The sequence below is a fragment of the Leptodactylus fuscus genome, chromosome 6 (genome assembly GCF_031893055.1).
Source record: "Leptodactylus fuscus isolate aLepFus1 chromosome 6, aLepFus1.hap2, whole genome shotgun sequence".
Classification (NCBI taxonomy): Eukaryota; Metazoa; Chordata; class Amphibia; order Anura; family Leptodactylidae; genus Leptodactylus; species Leptodactylus fuscus.
The window spans coordinates 174,538,523-174,558,864 of record NC_134270.1 but is presented as its reverse complement, the minus strand read 5'-3'; the positions used below and the strand labels follow the sequence as shown (position 1 = coordinate 174,558,864).

The 20,342-nt window shown below is 40.2% G+C and overlaps 1 protein-coding gene across 1 annotated transcript; it reads left to right on the top strand.

Annotated features, from left to right (window-relative positions):
* Positions 1-1,230: 1,230 nt before the first annotated feature.
* On the top strand, positions 1,231-13,417 carry LOC142210154 (B-cell receptor CD22-like). The gene is made up of 6 exons (XM_075279181.1): positions 1,231-1,290; positions 1,373-1,738; positions 2,634-2,921; positions 4,113-4,370; positions 8,112-8,360; positions 13,377-13,417. Exons 1-6 carry the CDS (start codon positions 1,248-1,250, stop codon positions 13,415-13,417), a joined length of 1,245 nt encoding a protein of 414 aa, XP_075135282.1. The 5' UTR covers positions 1,231-1,247.
* The last annotated feature ends 6,925 nt before the right edge of the window (positions 13,418-20,342 follow it).

Below are 20,342 nucleotides of genomic sequence, written 5' to 3'. Positions count from 1 at the left end.
GGTTCAAGCTAGTCAAGACTGTAAGAAACTAAGAACAGATCAGATAAGGATAAATGCCTTGTATCTTGGCTATGGGAAGAATATGCAAATCTGTCTTCCATGATGTAATTAGGAAGTCAGCTGCTGCCTCAGTGTTGCAAACCAATAGAGGGCACTCACTGGAATGTGCAAGCCTGTCTTCCCTGATGCAATTAGGAAGACAGAATCTCAGTGATATAGCCCAATAAAGGCTGCTCCCTTTAACAGCATGCTCGACCTTCCAAGAGGCCTTTGTTTTGCAATGATGCTGGGATTATTACCAGGTATAGTCTCTCAACCGAGGACGGCCGTTTCGATGTTATTGCATCTCGTCAGCTCGATATAGAGAAGACTAACCTTGTAGAGGTGAGAGGCTTAGACAGGGTAAGGGGGGTATTGTCCTCCTTTGGAAGGTCGAGCATGATGTTAAGAGTGAAACTTCTCATAAAAATTCAGGAGCAGCCATGTATGTTATGATAGGTTCTAAGAATAGTGAGAATAGTTGCACAATAGTGGGTTACGTGATATAATAATAATAATAATAATAATAATAATAATAATAATAATAATAATAATAATAATAATAATAATAATAATAATAATATTATTATAAAAATAATAATAATAATAATAATAATTAATAATTAATAATAATAAAATATACTACACCATATATACAGTAATAATAATAATAATAATAATAATAATAATAATAATAATAATAATAATAATAATAATAATAAATAAATTATTATTATTATTTCTATTATTATTAATATAAATTATACTATGGAATATATACAGCAATAATAAGAAAGTACAATAAAGTAAATAAAAGATAATAAACAAGACTATAAGCCACAACTTAATCAAGTTAGAACCCAATGTCAAGCATGCAGACCCAGGTAATTCTAGGACGATTGGAAACCAAGTAGACTTCCCCCTTAATGTATAGAACTTTCAAGAAATGAACATAAGGGGTCTTGTGTGTCTTTTGGTCACGCGTTTGGCATTTGACCACAAAGCTAAAACAAAGTTAGAATTGAAGGGGAAGAAAGAAAAAATGTATCTGTATCAATACACCGTTATATGTATTACCATATTTGTTACTATTCTAGGGTAAAAATCATTGATAGATCATACAGTAACATGTTATTGTATGTACGTTATATCTTATATGTGTCTATTACTTGGATTTCTAGATCAGTCACCGACAAACCTCATCCAGAATGGAGTTTATGAAGCAGATTTATCTTCTCCTCATCTGTCAAGGTAAATAGTCTCACAATGACAGAATAATCCGATAGAATGAGATTCTGTGACTCCGGCCTCATGTCCTGCTGTTTGTTTCCAGGCTTCTATCTGGGTTCTGTATGTCAGCGATGGACGTTCCCTTCTAGAATCGTTGCCCTAATCGGCTCCTGTGTGGAGATTCCTTGTACATATCATCCTGCCGGGATCTCGGGATCCTCCAGCACTGTTTGGTATTCATACAGATATCATAATACCGATTTAGAGATCCTAAACACCGAGGGCTCATTGTCAGTAATAGAGGATTACAAGGATCGGACCTCACTGGTGCCAGGAAATAACAGCTGTAGCCTGCGGATAGACCCCGTGAGAAGAGGAGATTTTGGAAAATATTATCCAGGAATAGCAGAAGATAAAGATATAAATTCACTTGGTAAACTTAATAAAACGGTTCATCTGTATGTCACAGGTAAATATATAAGGACAACGGGAAATCTCCTCGCTTGTGTTGTATGTTCATTAGTAACAGATTCACTCCTGTTATACATGTATACTGTTTGATATTTATGTATAGGTCGGTATGCTCTACATGTATTAGAGACGGGCAAATCAAATTTGTTCAGAATTTCCCAAATTTTTCAAACTTTAGTGAATCTGAAAAATTTGGGATTAGCTTTGGATGAATTGCTGAAAAATTGGTCTATTTAGTCTGTTAATTTGTTGGGATAATTGATTGGCTGATCAAAATCTTATGATTGCATCTTATGCAGTCTAAGACCGAGAATGGAAGGACCAATGACTATGAAGACATTTCATATCATTGTTGGATAACCTTACTCTTATTAAATCAAATAAACTAAAGTCTATACCAATGTCTCATCTTAAAGAGGACCTTCCACCACTCCACCAACTCCAACTGGATAGGTGTTGCGCTACTGCTCCAATTCTGGCGCTGTTGGAATTTTTTCTCTGGTTCCCACCATTCCTAAACAATCACTTATGTTATTTTCAGAACAATGAGGCTCTCTATTATCAGTTGTCTGTCTGTTCCAGACAAGGACCACCCCTTGACCGTAGACAGTATGAGTGTCCTGAAGGTAAGAGTATTGATTGCTCAGGAACAGTGGGAGCTAGAGAAAAAAATCCAACTGTGCCAACTGGCACCTATTGAATGATGTGATTAGTTGGGATTTGTGGAGGATGTGAAGGGTCCTCTTTAATCATTGAAGACATCTAAGAACCTCAGGATTGTCTATACCCATCAGAAAGGTGATGCAGACTGATAAGACTTTGTATAATCGTTGTTGACAGACATATACTAACTGAAAACTAACACTGTTTTTCTTTTAAAAAAAAACCCACAGATGTAGTGAACCTTCATCTTCATGTGTCTTATCTTATGGCTGATGGAGAAGCCACCACTATAAGATGTTCTGTAGATCACACCTGTGGCTCCAGACCTCTTTCTCTACGATGGAACAAACCTGGTCAAGTTAAAAGGAAGTCAGTGGAGATTTCTGAAGGATCCTGGAGAGAAGAATCAGAATTGACTTATATCCCGTCATATGTGGATGATGGGAGTCCCATTGAGTGCTCTGCTACGTATCTTAATAATGTATTTACGAAGACATCAAGAACTCTGAACATCATCTGTAAGTCTTATGGGTGGTTGGGCACAACGAGCAATGTATTTTACATTTCCTTACATATGGTAACTCTAATGACTACCTATACTCCTCACCAGCTCACATCTAATGTAGTTGTGTTCACAAATCTTATAAATGGTTCTAAAGATACTAAATACATTGTAGCTATAAGTGAATTTTCATTATTCTATCTTCTTTTTCACACCATAATGGGAGACATCTCCCCAAACAATGTTACTCTTACTGCTTGCCTATGTGCAGTGTCAGTCTGGGGTACGCTGGTCTAGTTAGGGAACATTATACTGAAGTTTTACCCTACATTTACTCTATAGAAGAGGACATGGTCCTTACTTATCAGTGTTTACAGCCTAGAAATGTGATTCTCATATTCTCATCCTTTGTGATCTTGGTCCATTACAAAATTTTTATTGTATTAGAACCAGAGCCCACCTGGGGATCTTCTGGTACGTTGATGGATGAATCCTATCAATACTTTGTTTTATGACTATACAAATAGGACCATATACTGTACATGCCCAACCTTATTACTAAAGATGGGTAAACATTGTGAGACTCGTTCAACTGTTTCATTACTTGGCCCAAACCAGAAGAGTCTGGGGCCTCTTCAGTTTCCAAAGTAGTAGAGGTGGAAGCCAAGGAGAAACATAATAAACATGTATACACACATCTCTGTTGGACTTCCTCTGGTATTCCTTATGGGTCCTCTTCTGGGGCCTCCTGGGTTCCAAGACGTCACTCAAGAGGCCAGAAGAAGACCCCAAGGGAACAATGGATGTTGCAGAGATGCCCATAAGAAGTGAAGGAAGGTGATCATAGGTGTTTATTATGTATATGCATCCCCACCTTGGCCTCCATTATACTCTGTGAATTGAAGAGTCTACAAAGTATAATAATAGTAGGTGGTGGTCCACAAAAGTTTTGGGTTTGGGTCAAATCAGAAATTTTGGAAAATTCAGGACAAATCTAATTACTCTCTACTAATTACACATCGTAGTACTATAAATTAATGACCTCATAAGGTCAACAGACTGCCAAAGAAATCCATAGAGAATGGAAACTTCCCAAACATAACCACTGGACACCAATAATAATTTATGGTTGTATCTAGTTATATCTAATGATGTCAAGTATTTTTTTTTACAATAATTAGATCATAATAATGATTTCCCTCCACAGATGCCCCCCAAAATGTTACAGTCACCTTCATTGAAGTGGTTGAAGCGATAGAAGGAATTGATATGACCTTACAATGTAACAGCTTCTCGAAATTTGCTATTCTTGGGTATGAATGGTACAAAGGGAAAACCAGATTACCAGTCACAGGACGGGAGATCAAAGTAAGGAATGTGAAGGATGACATGGAGCCCTATTCCTGTGCAGCCATAAATCGTGTGGGGAGAGGAGAGTCAGCCCCGACACAGATCCCTTTGCTATGTATGTATACAGTCTGGGGCAATGACTGATATTACATGTTAAATGATATTTGACACATTGTTTTACTTCCTCTGCCCCTTTGGATTTCTTACCTAATAGTCAATACCATTTAAGTAGAGTTACAAGGAATCTGTGAAAATCCCTCCCAAACCAATAACAGTTCTGTGAAGGATTCTTTAGACCTTGGTGGCCACAAACTGATCAATGTGATATGTAACTCAGACTGCAGTGAACAGAAGTGCACTAGGGCAAGACCTTGGAGAATGGCCAGTGCTTTGACTTTCCTCAAAGCCCAGAAGCGTACCTGTAGCTTTTAATGAAATTTTCAGTCTCCACCTGCATCAAAACTGCCTGTTAGTAAGGGGGCAACACGGTGGCTCAGTGGTTAGCACTGCAGTCTTGCAGTGCTGGGGTCCTGGATTCGATTTCCCGCCTGGAACAACATCTGCAATGAGTTTGTATGTTCTCCTTGTGTTTGCATGGATTTCCTCCCTTTCTGCAAAGACATACTGATAGGAAAAAAAAGTACATTGTGATCTCTATGTGGGGCTCACAATCTACATAGAAAAATACTGCCTGTTGGCAAATGTCCCACACAAAGCACCCCCCTTGCTGAATGATTTGCATATCTAAAAACATCATTATCCTGGAATCGCTTCTTTGTGGCCACAAGGATATACTTTGCCCTACATGGTACTATTTTGGGTCTGAGAGACAGATTTCCTTTAGTCTCTATTTACACTAGCTTTATGGCTTCCATTTGTAACATATGATACAAAAAGGGTCAATGATAGACCCTGTTCACTTGTACTTGTTCAGGCCAATGTAGGTTTCCATGTTTGATTTGTTTTGCGAATATTTGTGAGATTTGCCAGTTTGATCAGTTTTGCTCCAGACCGAGCCAAAAGTGCTTTGATAGACTTTCCTCAGACCCCATAGTATAATAAGTGGAGGGTCAAGGAGGGTAAAATAATAAACAGCGATACTCACTTTCCCTCACTTTTCTGTTCTTTCTTTGATATTACGGGCCCTGGAGGACCAGTAAGGCCTGAGTGGGCCTCAGAGGTCAGGTGGGGCACGTCAACACCATGAAGTAGACTCCTCCTCAATAGAGATGAGCGAACAGTGTTCTATCGAACACATGTTCGATCGGATATCAGGGTGTTCGCCATGTTCGAATCGAATCGAACACCGCGTGGTAAAGTGCGCCAAAATTCGATTCCCCTCCCACCTTCCCTGGTGCCTTTTTTGCACCAATAACAGCACAGGGGAGGTGGGACAGGAACTACGACACCGGGGGCATTGTAAAAAATTGGAAAAAGTCATTGGCTGCCGAAATCAGGTGACCTCCATTTTAGACGAATAGTGGATTTCAAATCCGGGTCATATGAGAATGTGAACTTTGTGACTATGAGACAGGGATAGCTGTACAGGCAGGGATAGCTAGGGATAACCTTTATTTAGGGGGGAATGTTATTAAAAATAACTTTTTGGGGCTCTATCGGGTGTGTAATTGTGATTTTTGTGAGATAAACTTTTTCCCATAGGGATGCATTGGCCAGCGCTGATTGGCTGAATTCCGTACTTTGGCCAATCAGCGCTGGCTCTACTGGAGGAGGCGGAGTCCAAGATCGCTCCACACCAGTCTCCATTCTGGTCCGACCTTAGACTCCGCCTCCTCCAGCAGAGCCAGCGCTGATTGGCCGAATTCCGTACTCTGGCCAATCAGTGCTGGCCAATGCATTCTATTGGCGTGATGAAGCAGTGCTGAATGTGTGTGTTTAGCTCAACTACACCGGTGGAGTAGTTGAGCTAAGCACACAGATTCAGCTCTGCTTCAATCAGCGCTGGCCAATGCATTCTATTAGCTTGATGAAGCAGAGTGTGCACAAGGGTTCAAGTGCACCCTCGGCTCTGATGTAGCAGAGCCGAGGGTGCACTTGAACCCTCGTGCACCCTCGGCTCTGCTACATCAGAGCCGGGGGTGCGCTTGAACCCTTGTGCAGCCTCGGCTCTGCTACATCAGAGCCGAGGGTGCGCTTGAACCCTTGTGCACACTCTGCTTCATCAAGCTAATAGAATGCATTGGCCAGCGCTGATTGAAGCAGAGCTGAATCTGTGTGCTTAGCTCAACTACTCCACCGGTGTAGTTGAGCTAAACACACACATTCAACACTGCTTCATCACGCCAATAGAATGCATTGGCCAGCACTGATTGGCCAGAGTACGGAATTCGTCCAATCAGCGCTGGCTCTGCTGAAGGAGGCGGAGTCTAAGGTCGGACCTGAATGGAGACTGGTGTGGAGCGATCTTAGACTCCGCCTCCTCCAGCAGAGCCAGCGCTGATTGGTCGAGTTCCGTACTCTGGCCAATCAGCACTGGCCAATGCATTTCTATGGGGAAAAGTTAGCTTGCGAAAATCGCAAACTGACAGGGATTTCCATGAAATAAAGTGACTTTTATGCCACCAGACATGCTTCCTCTGCTGTCCCAGTGTCATTCCAGGGTGTTGGTATCATTTCCTGGGATGTCATAGTGGACTTGGTGACTCTCCAGACACGGATTTGGGTTTCCCCCTTAACGAGTATATGTTCCCCATAGACTATAATGAGCGGCTGTTCGAATCGAATTTCGAACCTCGAACATTTTAGTGTTCGCTCATCTCTACTCCTCAACATAAAGTAGATACCTTGCCTTGGCACCCTTGAGCCTCGGAGCTGCCATAGATTCTAACATCTATTACACCACGATAGTGAATATGATTCGGGTGGCACCTTAACCATGTCCTAACCCTTCCAACTTTTGGAAAGGCGGCAGTCATTGAAAAAATGCCACTTGTGACTATTTTAGCTGCAAGTGGTGTTAAATTCAATGTTATGACTCTCTTGTGGCAAAAAAATGTTGATGAAATTCCCTTCATTATATTACCTCACTAGTAGGGTTGAGTGGAAAAGATCGGATTCTGATCGGCGATCAAGTAAATTTCACAATCGCTATCGGAATTCCGATCCCAATCTTTTCCGGCAGGATTGAGGTCAAAGGTTATCTCAAGATCGGCTCAACCCTATGTATGTATATATCACGAATTGGGTTGAGCGATCGGGATCAGAAAAGATCGGATTCAGATCGGCGATTGAGCAAATTTCATGATCGGGATTGGTTGGAAAATGATCGGAAATCGGATTTTAAAATTGGTCCTGAAATCTCAAGATCAGCCCAACCCTACTCAACAGCTAAAATGGTCTAATATGTAAATCTGTCTGAAATTTGCGCGAGAAGGGTTGTAGAACAAAGACTTGCCAAATCAAAAAGAGATTAGAGATGATAATGATCTAGAGATCAGAAAAAGACGGGTTTGGCCAAATCTGAGGTTTTTGTGGTTGGCGCACCCCACAGGACCTATGATGTGACAGAAAATACCAAAAAATGACCAAAGATGCATAACTAATGCCACAAGGGAACCAAGGGGGGGAAAGGTGAGTATGAATGTTTAATATTTTATCGCACCTCCCCTAGACCATCTGCCTGTTATAGTCTAGGGTATGAAGAGATATAGAAGTAGAATAGAAGCGCTTTCAATTCGGATCCCAAAAAGAAACTCAAAAAATATTCACAAAAACAATTAGTATGCTTATTTTAAATCTCTAAGCTTAATTTCTTTTTGTCTTGTTAACTTGGAAAATCTCAATAAAAATATAAAAAAAATAAAAAAAAACTATTAGATTTTTTTACCTACTGCAGATGCCACCATTGGAGTTCATAGCACCATGAAGAATGACCAGGAATTCACTGTCTTGACCTGTCATTTCCTAAGAAGTCAGCCTGATGTAACTCACTACACCTGGATGAAGGATGGGTCTATACTACAGAATGAGACAGAGAAGACGCTGACCCTAGAGGACAATGAGAAGAGCTATGGCCAATATTCATGTATTGTCCACAACAGTGTCGGGAATTCCTCCGATTACAATTACCCCAATTACCATAGGGGTAATTGTTCTACAACCCAAATTCTTATCACATTTATTTTGCTCAAATTGAATAAATTTTTTAATCGACGAGGCCGACATGGGTTGGCTGTGGATTTTTTTATGGCCTATCCTTAGAGCAGGGCATAACTATCTGATCAGAGGGGCCCACACATGGCATGGGGAAACTTCTGACTCCTGTACTATACACAACATGGAGCTGAAAGCAGTTGACACTATGCCTTGTATAGTGATTGGGCATCGATACTGCAGATCAGCTCCCATTAAAGTCAAGGTTCCAGAAGGTACAGGGTTCCAAAGTCAAATATAAAAAAATACATGCATGTTTGGCAATATGCAAATGAGCTCTTGGGAACATCAAGAGTGTTACCATTGCTCAATACCCTCTTTGCGCCTCGTTGTATACCAGCAAAAAATGTGATATCTTGGAAACATAGAGACCAACTTACAAGGAGAACACATTCTTTGATTCAGGTGATCCTAACCTATCTATCTGGGCTGGAGTCTGATGACAGACACCATTTAATTTCATTAAACCAAAACCTTATTGCTCTATGTTTTTGACACAGAGGAAACATCTTCCATACACTCCTCATCTGTTACATAGTAAACATTTTGGAAATACCATGTAATTTCCAAAATTCTTGCTTGAGAATAGGAGTTGTGGCTTTGATTGGGTGGAATTAGACTAAGAGTATCTTTAGACTGCCTTGTCTAGGTTTAGACCGCCTTTTCATTGACTTACTTTGAGTTATAATTTTATGGCAAAATGTTGGTGCATCCTGGTGCATTTAAGCCACGCCAACATGTCTACCAAGTCAGAAGAATTATAGCTCAAAAATTCACTACATTTACTCAGGTGTACAGTTGTATCCGCAATGGATAGAGTGGTGGTATTTTACAGATCATAAAAATGTTTACAAACCCTTAAATATGACTTAACTAATCTATTGTATATGTGTATATTCACCTATAGATAAAGGATCTCCGCACGTTGTTATTATTATAGCAACACTTGGGACGATCTGCCTGCTGCTTGCATTGCTCGTGTATGCTTACTGGAGGTATTGTATACAAGTTATCCAAGTCTCAACCAACTTTTAAAGGGGCTCTATCATTGGGAAAAGTCATTTTTAACTAGTCACATCCTTGCATAGCCTTTAGAAAGGCTATTTCCTACTTACCTTTTGTATGTAAATTGCCTCAGTGGTTGGTTTTTGAATGAGTCAGTTTTTATTCATATGCTAATGAACTTCCAGCCAGCACAGGAAGTTCCCAGCAGCACTCGTCTCTGCTATTATCTCCTATGTATGTGTGCAAACAGGAAACAGGAAGTCATCATCAGCAGCCTGTGCTGTATACACCCATAGGAGAGAGTGCATGAAGCATTGTGCACCCAGTCTAATTAGCATATGAATAAAAACGGGCTTATTCAAAAACCACTGAGGCAATTTACATACTAAAGGTAGGTGTGGAATAGACTTTCTAAAGGATGTGATTAGTTAAAAATGAGTTTTCTGAATGATAGAGCCCCTTTAACTATCCCACATCATTGTGCTTAAATATCTTTTTTTTTGTCTAGATACTATCTAGTTTTATAAACCCATATTCATACTCCCAATTTTAAGATAAAGGGTTTTTTTCTATGAACATTATCAGAATAAAGGATTTGAACAACCCTCAACCCCACAAGCACAAGCAAGTGTCCTCCTGATAACCAGCCATGATGTCCTTATTGTGGTCGGGTTATCTTCTCATACATGTAGTGTCCCCTCCTGATAACCAGCCATGATGTCCTTATTGGGGTCAGGTTATCTTCTCATACATGTAGTGTCCTCCTGATAACCAGCCATGATGTCCTTATTGTGGTCGGGTTATCTTCTCATACATGTAGTGTCCCCTCCTGATAACCAGCCATGATGTCCTTATTGGGGTCAGGTTATCTTCTCATACATGTAGTGTCCTCCTGATAACCAGCCATGATGTCCTTATTGTGGTCGGGTTATCTTCTCATACATGTAGTGTCCCCTCCTGATAACCAGCCATGATGTCCTTATTGTGGTCAGGTTATCTTCTCTTGTTGCAGTGATGTATAAAATTTAGTAAGCTCCAGAGAACCGGCCATGTTTGTAAAGGCAAGTACCAGGCTTTTATATAAAGGGGCCAATGGGACTGAATGACCAACACATCTCTTCATATGGCAGTGACTCCCAAAAGACAATTGACCGTTTTATGTTTGTGTCTTACTCTTTACTCAATGATCAGCAGTAATATAGTGATACAAAGTTTTCTGTTCCCCTAGAAAAAGAAAGAACAAGCTGAAAAGTACTGAGGTAAGTGACATGCTAAGACAACGAAGAAAGGGCCTTCAAATGGTGCATGGCTTACTCCAATTGTGCTGGAATTCTGGGACATTTTCCCCAATAAATCTGCTCTATTTAATCAAGAATCTAGGAAATGTACAGAAACCTTTTTTTGGATAACCTCCAAAGTTGCATAAAAATTGCTCTTCTTGAGTTGTGGTCCCATCAAAGAAGATAGTCCATGTTTGATGGGACTGAAAATCTGGCACTAGAAATCCAGTCTAGCCAAAGGCACGCTCTTCTCATAGAGAAGGTGTTTTGTAGGTTACCCTGAAGGTATTTTTTCAGTTCTGGATAAAAAAAAATTTAAATTGTACCTTTTTTATTGAATGAAAATGCAACTTTTTGTTTTCGGCAGACTGAAGACACGTATACTGACCTGAGGTTATCGGATATTACCAGTGTATATGATCAACTGAGGGTACGCTATGTATGATAATACCGGACTTCATCATGAAGTTCTCTTCTTGTATTCATTATGGATAACTTTGGACATTCTAGAATGTGATTGGTGACTGCACATCGGATCGGCTCATCTTGTCTGACAGTCCTGTCATGTTGCTAAAGTCTTTATAAGGGGTTATCAGACAATAATTTCTCCAGACTTAAGCAAAGTTTATCCTCCACTCCAGGCTAGACTTGTTGGCAGTTTTGATGTCCAGCCAGTGAATAGTCCCACAATCAGTCTGACATATATAGATATAGGTATATTATTAACCCCTTCCTGATGTTGTGCATATATGACAGATATCAGTGCATTAAACATGGTGCCCCCTTGGAAGTTGAGAAGACCATAGTCACCAGGTGTCCACTCTTTTACACAGCAGAGATCCAACAGTAAGGTTTGCCATCCGAGACTAACTCTTCAGATGCCCCAGCCAAATGTGACTGAGGCATCTAAAGTTTGGACGTGTAATGGTTCAAAATTCAGTAGTATAGACTAGATCTACTCCAAACTGGTACAAGTCTTGGTTAGACATATCTCACCATGGGTCCAAGTGCTTTGGTGAGTATTTTTCTCTTGAAGAACCATGTGATAGCGAAGTCTCCTATATCTATTTTCCTGGTCTTTACAGAGGAGAAGGCCTTTACACAGTCATGGTCTTTACAGAGGAGAAGGTCTGGAGATGGTGATGACTAGGAATGGGCAATTTGATTCATTCCAAGTTGGGTTCCACCCAAATATTCCAAATTGTTTGGTTTTAACAAATCCAAACAATTGGAGATTTGCCATAATAAATAATTCTATCCAGTTCACCGTATATTCAACGATTGCTTCAAGATTGTGTCCAGGAAGCACGGAAGTCTTTTGGACTTCAAGGCAGCATAGCAGATTCTTCAATAATGAAAATTCCAGCTTCAACCGAAACACGGAAATCCAATTCAATGTGGTATAAAAAAAACTGCAACTTTATTTAATCCAAAAATTTATAATGGTCACATTCCAGCTTATTACAAAGGCTACGCGTTTCGGGATATCATCCTTTCCTCATGGCATACTAAACAATGAAATGCTGACTCCTTAAAAACACTCCCAATAATCTGGCTCCACCCCAAATTCAGTTAACCCTCTATTGACCAAACATAATATTTTTTTAGCACATATATCTTGTACATATACATTACATACCTATATATAACACACATTTTATTACCACATTCTATATAGTCCGTATTAACTTACAGTATATATCTCCCCCTTTTATTTATATATCAACAACCAAAACCACTAAAAAAAAGTAGCGATACCCAAATAGCCTATTAAACCAGGAATCTATACTATATCTCCAATCATAAATTACTAACACTTACCCCATAGTATAGTTGTACAGCAGTATGTTACCCATAAGGAAGATCATATTGTATCCAACTAAATCTATACCTGACCAAAATATTATCATTTAATAAATATATGAGAGGTCTGAGCGTATATTAAGTCCCATTGGATACCTGGTTTTCAACTCCAGGATCCAATATGCTTCTCTTAATAATACCTGCTTATGCCAATCTCCTCCCCTCTTTGGTTTGTTTATTTTTTCAATGGCATAAAATCTTAAACTAGAGACATTACCTCCATGGACTTGAAAAAAATGTTTTGACACGTTTGATGACCCTTCACCCTCTTTTGTACTACCCTGTATATGCTCAGATATTCTAACCTTTACACTCCGAATAGAGCACCCTACATACATCAGATCCCATTGCACACATTCCACCACGTATACAATATGATCCGTACCACAATTCAAAAAACCATTTATTTCATACTGACGAGTGTATTTAGAATCATGAACATATTTGGTCTTCTTCACATAAGGGCACATAGTACATCTACTTTGACCGCAATTAAAAAAAAACATTCAATTCCAACCAAGTTGTACTAGTTCTTTTTTCTCAGATGTACATACTCGGAGAAACCGCATCCCCTATCGTGTGTGCACGCCGGGCAACACACTGTACACCCTCACTAAGTATCGATCTAGTCACAGGATCTGAGGTGAGAATTGGCAAGTTTTGATGAATTATTTTACCAATCTGAGAAAATTGCCTACTATATGGGGTAGAGAATGTAATTTTATTTTTATTCTGATTCTTACCATTCCTCCTTTTAACATTTTCTTTTAATAATGATTCTTGAGATTTATTGTCCACAGTTTTTATTGCTCTCTCCAAGGACCAAGATGGGAAACCATGATCCTGTAATCTTTTAATAGTCACATCTCGTTGAATTTTATATTCCACATCCATGGAACACGCTCGTCTTGTTCTAATGAGTTCCCCCACGGGGATGGATTTTATAGTGTGTCCAGGGTGATGGCTAGATGCCAACAACATGGAATTTCCTGCATTAGGTTTTCTAAAAATGCTACTTTCCACGACTCCGGAACACACATTCCCCTTGAGGGTCACATTCAGAAAAGCAATCTGTCTGTCATGGTGGGAGGAGGTAAATGTAAGACCAACACTAGATATATGTGTTAAAAATAATTATGTTTGGTCAATAGAGGGTTAACTGAATTTAGGGTGGAGCCAGCTTATTGGGAGTGTTTTTAAGGAGTCAGCATTTCATTGTTTAGTATGCCATGAGGAAGAGATGATATCCCGAAACGCGTAGCCTTTGTAATAAGCTGGAATGTGACCATTTTAAATTTTTGGATTAAATAAAGTTGGAGTTTTTTATACCACATTGAATTAAATTGGAGATTTGGCTTTGATAAACTAAAATGGGTGCCCTGGCATGCATTTCGGTAAATTATTATACTTTAGGGTATCTGGAGATAGTTGGGGAGGTGCATAAACATATTAAACACTCATACTCACCTTCACCAATTCTGGGCATCTTTGTACCATCCATTCCTCCCTTGGGTGGTCTTATGGTCTTTTGAGTGATGTCATGGGCCCCAGGGGGCTACTAAGGTCTGTGGTTGGGTCTCAGAAGTCTCATGTGGTGACAAAAAAACAAAACACCCCCCAAAAAAAAAACATTTATACTCACCTCTCCTGGGCCTCTTCCTACTATACTCTGGGGTATAAAGATACCCGAGAGTATAATAACTTCAATACTGGTTCTGTCTGAACATTTTTATCCTGAAACAAATCAGAAATAAAACCTGAAACCCCAAATAAAACGAATCCGATGATGATGATTTTGGGTTTCCTTTCTCCTGGTGCTTCATCAGAAATTTCTCCATTTCCGGTTGAACATTAGGTTGGCTGGGGTTCTGGTTTGTGCTCACATATTTTCCGACTTTGACTATGGTGTAAAGATTTCTAGGTCACTCTTTTGTAATCTCCCTCTCTCCGCACCCACCTTGATATAGCGGGATTTCTTTTTTAAGTTGGCTTCAGTCTGTCATTGAGGACAACAAGTAGATGATAAGAGAGCTAGAGGAAAGTTCGGCTTGAATTTTATCTCTTGGTTGCAGTAACTTAGAATGACCACCATGGGGTAATAATATACTTTTAAGTCTTCATTTAAGCAGTTGTGTAACTACTGATCCAAGTCTAACTGAGAGTATGGGGTTGTATAATAAATGTCTAGCCTAAATTTTTGGGGTCTCCAATGTAGGTATAAGGAGGTCGAAGTTGTACTCCTTACTGTGTCCTTTTTCAGGCTATTAAGGGTCCAACGTTTGGAGAAACCTTGTTTGGTGCAGTTGGCTCTTGTCTTCAACAGATCTTCTCCTTTTAGGGACATTTTCTTCTTTTCTGACTCCTTGGCTTGGTGCTACTTTAAGTTACCACCAATATAGAGCAGCCGGGTTCAGGCTTGTGCGAAAGCGAGAGTGCTATTAGAGAAGATGGGATATGATTAGAGATGAGCGAACAGTAAGATGTTCGAGGTTCGATATTCGTTTCGAGTAGTCCCTCAATATTCGACTACTCGAATCGAATATCGAATCCTATTATACTCTATGGGGGAAAATGCTCGTTTCAGGGGTAGGCAACATTCGATCAAATAGAACTTACCAAGTTCATGAGTGAGGGTCCGGCTGGATTCTCCGAGAAGTCTTCTCCGTGCAGCGTCCCCGCAGCATCTTCCGGCTCTGAATTCACTCTGCTAGGCATCGGGCCTGGGCAGAGCCAACTGCACATGTCCACACTACAAGAAAATGGCCGCTTACAGTCAAAGTGGCCATTTTCTTGTAGCGCGGGCATGCGCAGTCGGCTCTGCCCAGGCCCGGTGCCTGGCAGAGTGAATTCAGAGCCGGAAGACGCTGCGGGGACGCTGCACGGGGAAGTCAATTATACAATTGTTAGAAGGTTGGCTCCCAGCACCCAGACTGATCATCTGTACAGAGCCACATTTGATACCCATCTAGTACACAATGCAAACTTGGTGGGTGAAAACTTTGTCCTTTCTATAGTGTCCTGGTGCCTCCTCACAAATTTTGTTGAAAATGATCAGATTCCTGCTTCTGGCTCCATATTGTTTACAAGGACATGCACTGGAAGCGGCTCCATACAGCTGATTGGTCTGGGGGCCATATATTTATGACCATATAAAAAAAATCCTGGACTATGATCCCGGATTGAACTGTGAATACTCGGCACAACCCATGCGTAGGTATGGTGCTGTTTTTGATAGAAAACAGCAAGGTTTTTCTTAATAGCAACCATTTAGTAGAAACCTTGCTGAGTCCACAATCATCACTTGGGCTGGGTACACATGGAGAACATGATGAGATGAGGAAAGTGGAACCTATTTGAGATGACCACCTACATTTACATTGAAAAAATGCTACTCTTGAGTGGTGGTCCTGAAGGTGGTCAGTACACACTAAAAATCTGTCTGAAGAAGTCTGGTCTGGATGAATGTGGTGGTCTTCTCAAAGAGGTGGACTGTTCGAGAAGTTTTCCTGTACATGTTTTCCAGTTCAGGACGGTGATTGTTTTACATTTGGTAATGCAACAAAGTAGAGTTTTCTGGTAATAAAGTTTTTGTTTTAAATTGAATAAAATTGCAACTTTCTGTTCCCGCAGACTGAAGACACATACACCAATCTGAGGAAATCTGATATCACCAGTGAATATGAACAGCTGGAGGTAATAATGGTGATACAATGAGACATGATAGCGCTGGAGATAGCCGAGTGCTGCATTTTGGTTATTTTTGGTGTTCCCATTGAAGTGCATTGGGTCTTGGGTTTCTGTCCACAAAGTAACACACAAATTCGTAATGGGTAGAAACACCAATCTCAGGATTGCTGAGGGTGTCTCGGCCCTCACGATCCTACAGAAAGGTGTATAAATACGCTTTGTTGACCACTATACCATGCACTGGCGATCATCATTCTTTTGTTGGCATGTTCTCTATGATTTTTTTCATTTTTATGTAATCTTTGACAATATTGTATTTTATTCTACAGCCTGTGATCCCTGAAGACCCCAATGTTAAAGGATCAGATGAAGATGTTTTTGAAGACTATGCAAATGCCCAACAAGAAATTGCTTAGCATGATAAGAAAACCATCTGTGGTAGTCATTGGGTGCACAGTGTTACATGGCTTGCTTTACGTCGTCTCCTCCCCTTGCTGTTGGACTTCAAAACGGTTCAGTCTCAGGTCTTTTCCTCTCTAAGCTCTCCACCACATTGGGGAGAACCTTGCACAGATGTACGTTGCACCACAAACATTCTCGGGTGAAGACACAACTGCTTTGAATATCAATACACCCCCTTTTTTGTGATATGGGCACAAAATGGGTTGGCCATTTCCCCTTTTTGGACACAAGTGCCCAGATCACACATAAAGTGACTGCTAGCCCGGCGACCTGGGATATTTGCCTGAACTGGGAATTGAGGTTGAGCCGATCTTGAGATTTCTGGATCGATTTTAAAATCCGATATCATTTTCCAGTCGATCCCGATCGTGAAATTTGCACGATCTTTCCCGATCCCAATCGTTCAACCCTACTGGGAACCTTGGAAGTGTGGCCTTTTTTGAGAGATTTAGGACCTTCTAGTAAAGTTGGCAAGTATACCATACTAGATGGTACCCGCGACTTGGTCTGCGGTGATTGTAGCAGTGGGTATATACAGGCGTGGGTAAGGTTTTCGTACTGTGTATAAGGTATGGGATATGAAATGTAAGTTTGTATCTTGTTTTTCCTGTAATTCTGAGAATACGTGAGACTTTTGTGTTGAAGCTAATTTGTATTAGAGCTGCTATATATACGGTGTTGTGAGAAACTTTACATAGTGACTTTGGGACAGAAGTATTTGAAGTTAACCCTTTCCTGCCGATGGCATTTTTTGATTTTCGTTTTTAACTCCCCTCCCTCTAAACTCCATAACTTTTTTATTTCTCCGCTCCCAGAGCCATATGAGGTCTTAATTTTTTCTGGGACAAATTTTTTCTTCATGATGCCACCATTATTTATTCTATATAATGTACTGGGAAGCAGGGAAAAAATTCAGAATGGGGTGGATTTGAAGAAAAAATGCATTTCTGCGACTTTCTTGCGGGCTTTGATTTTACGGCGTTCACTGTGCAACCAAAATGACATGTCCCCTGTATTCTGTGCTTCGTTACGATTCCGGGGATAACAAATTTATATGGTTTTATTTACATTTTGACCCCTTAAAAAAAATCCAAACCTGTGTTAAAAAATTATTTTTTGAAAAGTCACCATATTCCAACAGCCGTAACTTTTTTATACTTGCGTGTACGGGGATGTATAGGGCGTCTTTTTTTGCGGGAACGGGTGTACTTTGTATTTCTACCATTTTTTGGAAATGTTATTGCTTTGATCACTTTTTATTCAAATTTTTAGCAGAATCAAAACAGTGAAAAAATGGCAGTTTGGCACTTTTGACCATTTTTCCCGCTACGGCGTTTACTGAACAGGAAAAATATTTGTATAACTTTGTAGAGCGGGCGATTTAGGACGCGCGGATACCTAACATGTATGTATTTCACCGTTTTTAAGTACTTTTATATGTGTTCTAGGGAAAGGGGGGTGATTTGAATTTTTAATCCTTTTTATTTATTTTTTTAGATTTTTTTTACTTTTTTAAACTTTTTTTTTGCATTTATTAGACGCCTAGGGGTATTGACATGGGTGGGTGGTGTCGTGGATTGTCAGAGTGGTGGGGGCAAACATGGCTGCTCCGGAGCATTAAAGAGCGCCCCCTGGAGTATTGTTAAGGTGAGGGGCAAAGTGGTAAAGTATATGTATATGAGATTGTGTGGGGTTAGGGGCGAGGCTGTAGAGGGCAATATAAATTTTGTGGCTTGCTATGGTCCAAAGTGTGTGAGATTGCAGAGATGGTGGTGTGAGTTTGGGTTTTGTGGGGGTCCTGGCACAAACGTATGTGCGCTATTGTGACGAAAAGTAGCCTATTGTTTAATCGAGTGTAGTAACTATGTTTGTGGAAAATTTCAGCCAAATCGGTGGAGCGGTTTTTGCGTGATTGACCGCCAAACATCCGAACATCCAAAGGGTCCTGGGAAAAACGTATGTGCGCTATTGTGACGAAAAGTAGTCTATTGCGCAATCGAGTGTAGGGACTATGTTTGTGGAAAATTTCAGCCAAATCGGGGTCCAAAGTGTGTGAGATTGCAGAGATAGTGGTGTGAGTTTGGGTTTTGTGGGTGTCCTGGGAAAAACATATGTGTGCTATTGTGACAAAAAGTAGCCTATTGTTTAATCGGGTGTATTAACTATGTTTGTGGAAAATTTCAGCCAAATCGGTGGAGCGGTTTTTCCGTGATTGAGGAACAAACATCCGAACATGCAAACATCCAAACACACAAACCCACAAACTCACAAACTTTCACATTTATAATATTAATAGGATGTTATAGGGTCAAGCCATTTCCTTATAGATTGTATGTACTTGTAACCAAAACGCCTCTTTTTACTTAGTAAATACTTTTATTTCCTTGTGACGGATCTTTTCATCCTGTACATATTCCCTATGAAATGTGAAGCACCATGAAATATGCCATACAGTATCTAAATAAAGAGTATTCTTATTAGTAATATCACAGAATCATTTTTGTGCCATCATTTTAATGTGCTTATGCCTAGCTTACATCTGCATTGGGGAAGTCTTCATGGGACCCCTCCGAACAGAATACCAAACACAAGTGCAAGCGCTGTGCAGTAAAAGCACACAAACCCCATAGACTATAATGGGGTCAGTGTGCTTGCCGCGCAAATCATGTGGACAGGAAAGTGGATTGTGAACTACTTTCCTGTCCGCATGATCCCTGCGGAGATCTACCACAGAGCACATGGACCCCATGTGCCCTCAAAAGAATGTAGAGCTACAGAACTGACCAACATATGAAGCAAATTGCATTTCTCATATTGCACCTCTCCACCGCACTCCACGAGACAACACAAGACAGTGAAGGTTAATGTTTCCAACCAGATAAATGCAAAAGACTTTCTACAAAGAATAAAGTGACCACGGCACAGCAAGCAAAACACCCAAGAAGCAGAAGTTGAATCATTCTCAAAAAGACTGCTGAGAAAAGATAAAGAGGGCGCTTCAATAAAAAAACTACAAATCACTCGTTTTCCAGAAGTCGCTCTCAAGAACTTTCCAACCGGTTGTGAAAGATCTACAGAAAATAAAAGAAGTCAAATAAACAACAGATACATTGTCAGGAACCCAAGTAGCAAGTAGTAAGCATTTAGAAGTCGTCACGCAACATTACCCACATGATGCCATGTCATGATGACCTAGAATAGGGGAAGAAGAAACCATTAATGGCAACCTTCAATCTGTGGTATCTGAATCCATTCCATTCCAGATATTCAGAAACATATTAGGAGATGACTTCCCTATTGAGATTGAAAGGGTGCATAAATCATTGAGTGCACCCAAAAACAACAGGACAACTACAGATTCAATGGGTCAATGCCTTGAGTTCAGAGTAAAATACGCTAGCACATGCACCGTTGATGGACACAACATTATAGTCTAGCATGATTACATTAAACAAGAAGCACCCCTTACTGACACACTATGGGCAAAGGGCATCGCCTATAGGTCTTTTGGTCTTCAAACTAGTATTGAAGGTACCTAAACCAGAGGATTTGGGTAACACCTTGGAAGATTTACTCTATGAACCAAGAATCCTGCCTCTGTCACCTTAGGAAATGGT